The sequence below is a fragment of the Bacillus rossius genome, chromosome 12, assembly GCF_032445375.1.
Source record: "Bacillus rossius redtenbacheri isolate Brsri chromosome 12, Brsri_v3, whole genome shotgun sequence".
Taxonomy (NCBI): Eukaryota; Metazoa; Arthropoda; class Insecta; order Phasmatodea; family Bacillidae; genus Bacillus; species Bacillus rossius.
In genome coordinates this window covers 44,378,078-44,383,065 of record NC_086339.1, presented here as the reverse complement: position 1 = coordinate 44,383,065, position 4,988 = coordinate 44,378,078, and the positions used below count along the sequence as shown (strand labels likewise).

Sequence of the window (4,988 nt, the reverse complement as noted above, 5' to 3'; positions counted from 1 at the left end):
CATCAGACGCAGTGCAAGTTATTCAAGAATAAGAAAATTTGATTTTTGGGGGTTCAAAACTCCGAATCCATTGACGAGAAAATTATGGTACACAGGTTTACGTCTTGTATTTTCGCCAGGAATATTCTGCCAGAATTTGTCAGTATGTTTTAGATACACGTTGTATATAGAATACATTAGAAAGTTTACATATATATATATATTTATATGGAATACAGTAGAAAGTTTACACATATAATATATATAATACATTACTAACTTTAAAAATTTATATAGAATACTTTAGAAAGTTGACATTCCGTGTCCGGCCCTTGCAAGAATCGAAGCTTTACAAATCGCATCCACAAAATAATAAGAAATGTGTGCAGAAAATATAAAAGATTATGGAGTACCTATATTTTAAGAAAATTGTATGAAATGAATTTACAGTAGGATAGGTCCATGGGCGTATATAAGGGGGGGATTTTTGGCTCATTTGGGTATGTAGTAAAGTTCAAGGTCACATAGTCGTGTATGTATTAATAAAAAGTCACGAAAATGAAATATTGTCAGTAACATTAAATTTGGGGGAAATACAATATTTCAAAAATGTTACATGTTATGGGGTCAAAGGGTCAGGGTCTCTTGGCGTAGTGCAGGATGAGGATGTCTGTAATGGTGTAGGTGAAGCACCTTTATTGACTCAGTTTTCATGAGTCATTTTAGGCAGTCTCGGTTTTTCGCCAAAAGAGCCCAAAATCCTCCATGTTGGTTAGCTAAGTATTAGTAACAGTTCTTAAATTTCATTAAGATTTTTGGGGTATCAAATTGCTTCGAAGCTGTAGGTTCCAACAAGTCTTTGAGCGATAAAATACATAAACTTTCAAGTTATTTTCCACCAATAAGTTTTTTTTTTAAATTTACTATATAAAGTACGTCAAAATTTATTTTGAAATAAAGCATAGTCTTAGTAGAAAACCACATATGATACCACAAATTAACGATTAATTGTAAAAGATGGAATAGTACCTTAGTAGCCATTGCAATTTGTTTTCTATTTATCTGTTCATGCGTATTTATGAAATTTTTAGACAAGTGAGATTTTTTACAATGTTCCCCAGTCGCGGTGAAAATTACGATTATTGTAATGTACTCGCACAAAACAGAACAAGAGCACATAAAAGCTTCACCACCAATAGTAGTAAACATTGAATAATTGAAGCTATAGCAGCTTGTAAGATTCGTTTACCGTGCCCAAAAGTTTGAAATACCGTCAAATGGGGATACTTGAGCCACTTCAGAATGTTCAGCTTTGCATAAATGAGTACATTTTAATTTATAAAATACACTGTACAGGTTATATTTTGAGTAAAGCTATATAGAATAGACCCCCATAATGATATATTGCCCGAAGATATTTAAAATTTATTTATATTGATTTTTATGTATGGCTCAAGTTTAACAGGGTTTAGGGTAACTTGAGCCACCCATTCAGAAATACAGTTTGGTACATGTTTGACTTACATTGTCTAACTTTAACCACATAAAATATGATCGTTATTAACAATTACTACTACTATTAAAATTTGTAGATATAATTTTGTTTACATCAAAGGTTTATTAGATAAAATTTAAGGCATTGAATTAACACAAAACTATTATGCAAATTTGGTTATAGATCCACATCATAAATATTGAGATTATTGGCATTCAATTAATACCGTAATCTTAGGTGAGTAGGTAGTTACTACAATACCTACTAACAAGTTCAACCATCACTGTAAAACAACAGAAAAATTACACTTGAATTTATGCCTTCCTCTAACAATGGTAGGGGATGGCAATACCACAATAATGTCTTCCATTTTGAAAGTCCACTGATCATCGACAGCAGGGAAGATAAATGTTTTATCACATTTTGCACTTTTCCTCAACAGTTTACACTGATACTGACCTTGAAGCTCTAAGTAAATTTGACCGACATAGTATTTGTCCACCATTTTGTTTGAAGGGCCAGCAAACTTGATTCTTACCACAACAAAATCACCAACTTGAACATCTCCTGTGTAACTAACTTGGAGCGTATGTTCTTCTGTCACTCTGGTTACTGAAACTGGAGTATTGCCTTCACCTTCTGAAGATACCAAGTCAGGAGTGTCAGGATCATCTTCTGACTGGAACGATGTTCCGCTTACACTCTTCCCAGGGACAACACTCAGTCTTCTTCGTTTTTGCTTTGGGGTGGAAGTGGCATTTCTAGACTCTCTCAAATAGCTTTCCAATGATTTCGAGAGTCCATCAGAAATAGACATATTCCCAATAGTTGTAGCAGGCAGTTTTTTCAATACTTCCTCAGGATTGTAAGGATAAATTCCGGTCGCTCGAAATCCAGACTTCAAGTTCTTTTCAATTGATGGAGACAAACTCTTTAATGTACTTTTCAGGAGACGTGGAAGGACATCTTTTGGTATAGTTCCCTTGTGTTTCATTTTCCAGTCCATAAGAACTTGACGCCAATGACACTTTAGCGGGCGAAAGAAAGCCACATCCAAAGGTTGACAAAGATGAGTGCTGTTGGGAGGGAGCAGGATGAATCTAATATTGTACTCCTCACATTTTTGGATGACACTGAGAGTCAAATGGCTTGATAGATTGTCCCCAATCAATGCTTTCGGCTGGTCTTTAGTTGCTACCTTCTTGAAGTAGGCCAGTGCAACTGTCTCAAACCAGTCCTCGAATAATGCTGAATCAAACCATCCACTTTTTGAGGTATTATACCTTGCCCCTTCTGGTCCTCCTTCCTGCCATGTGTTATATAAGTGTTCCGCCTTGTAGACAAGGTATGGTGGAAGAAGAATTCCACTTGCTGTCCCTGCGAACATCAAGGAACTGGTCGCCTTACTGGAATCCATGATGCGTTCAGCACGTTTACAACCTCTCCGCACTATGACTTTGGATTTTCCAGGATCATCAACCAAATTTGTTTCGTCATAGTTTATTAACAGTTCAACAGGTATGTCCTGAATTGAATTTTTGAGGTTAGTGAAATATTCCCTCAGTGTTTCCTCATTGACCTGTGCCCTACTGCGCTTGATGTTCTCACTCAGCCTTATGGTGAGGGCATCTTTATGTCTTCCCAAGTAGGAACGACACCAATCTTCTCCAGGAAGATTGTTCTTAAAACGAGATACTGTAACACCTTTTTTGTCCAAATACTGTTTCACAATAAATCTAACATCTAAACATGAAAGGGGAAAGCCCCATTCTGCAGCTGTTATGATACTCTTCAGTAGAACTGCCTCTTCATCTTGTGATAATGCTGGTGGTCTCCCATATGGCTGAACATGAACTCCTTTCAGTTTTCGATTAAGTGTACACCTGTTCACTGAATATTTTTCTGCAGCGCTTCTGATTGATAATTTACCTTCGCTTACTGCTTTCATCGCATCTTCCATCGCTTTATTTGAGTAAGCAGCATATGTACTTCCTGGTTTCCTTGCATGCTTTCTGACCATTCTGGAACATGAAAATGTATAAAAGTAATTAAGTTGAATTTTATAGTCTATAATCTGCACCTAATTACTGGTCAAAATATACCTAGTATGTATTTTAGTAATTATTTGTATGATAATGCTTCAAAAACTAAACACAATGTGAACATAACATCAGATTTTATATAATTTGCGATTTTCATGCTTGTGGCTCAAGAAACCCCATAAGTGTCACAATTACAAACATTGTTAGCTAAAACAAAGTACATACAAATTAAGCAGGATGTATAAGCAATATGATATCATGCATACACCAATATGTTTTGGAAAAGTAGCCATCAAACAGTAAGCATATTAGTGTTTGTTGTACATAACAAGTTATTTTACTTACTTTTTATGGTATTTTACAAGAAAATACTAAAAACTATGCAGGAAATATGTTAAACACAATTAAACAATATTATCAATTTCAAAGTACCTCTTTAAAATGTGAAGTACTCAGCCATTATAAAAACATATGATTATGTATATTTTCAGCAGAGCTACCAACATGAAAAAAAAACTAATCTTAAATGGCTCAAGTTTCCCTGCTGTCTCAAGTATCCCCATTTGACGGTACTCCTCACTTACAAATAAGTGTAACTATGTTACACCGCGTACTGATACAAACATTTCGGGACCAATAACATTTTACGATGTAATTATAATATTCTATTGAACTGTACTCCTCCCCCGTGTATCCGGCATCCAGTTATCCGGAACTACAGTTGAGGAAAACATCTGCTGGCCCGTACAACCTCACAATGCGATGCCCTCCTCCCTTTCCTTTTTCCCCTCCGTCAAACCCATAACACCCATTCATTTGCCTTTTATGGTGGACGCGGTAGTTGCTTACAGCGTTACAACTTATCTTTCAGGTCGCACGTCGACCTCGGCCGGCCGCTAGTGCTAGATAGTGAATTGGCAATGCAGTTGTGCCGTATATATTTTGGACGTTTAGTATTTGTTTATACTGTGTTATGTGATGTCAGCAACAATTAACATTAATGTGTGTCCAGATGTAGCAATAGAAAATATGTAATGACTAAAAAGAGTCCTGGATAGCCGTTTTTAAATCCTCTGAAATCATGTTTTTAATAGACGCGATATATAATTGCTATGCTACGCTTATTTGATAAGTTTCCATTCACGTGTGACATTTCAAGAGTAGTACAGTTAGAGCACCCCTCAACAATAAGTCCCACAAGCGGAACTCCCGATATCCGGAACTAATTTTCCAAAAAAATTAAAACATTACAAAACACCTCCAATACATTTCCGCACTGGAACGAGGCGTTTTTGCTTTTGCCTGACTGTACATGTAGGCACGCGCGCGCACGTCTGTCAGAGAGCTAATTATAGCCTGTCTTTCCCTAGCATTGCGTAAATACACCGCTGGTTTTCACGTAGGACGTGAATTACTATAAAGATATTTATCCTATAAGTAGTTTTATTGATTCACTATGTCAAGTAAACGGA

The 4,988-nt window shown here is 36.1% G+C and overlaps 1 protein-coding gene across 1 annotated transcript; it reads right to left on the bottom strand.

Annotated features, from left to right (window-relative positions):
- Positions 1-614: 614 nt before the first annotated feature.
- On the bottom strand, positions 615-3,969 carry LOC134537224 (uncharacterized). Its single transcript, XM_063377489.1, has 3 exons — positions 3,862-3,969; positions 2,002-3,495; positions 615-672 (listed from the first exon to the last, which is right to left on the bottom strand). Exons 2-3 carry the CDS (start codon positions 3,492-3,494, stop codon positions 615-617), a joined length of 1,551 nt encoding a protein of 516 aa, XP_063233559.1. The 5' UTR covers position 3,495; positions 3,862-3,969.
- Between the last annotated feature and the right edge of the window lie 1,019 nt (positions 3,970-4,988).

Bases quoted from the DNA above. Each gene is read 5' to 3' on its own strand.
- LOC134537224 (XM_063377489.1), bottom strand. From the start codon at position 3,494: ATGGTCAGAAAGCATGCAAGGAAACCAGGAAGTACATATGCTGCTTAC. The intron at 673-2,001 runs GTTTGCTGGCCC...GAGTCAATAAAG, and splicing joins TTTGTTGTGGTAAGAATCAA to GTGCTTCACCTACACCATTA.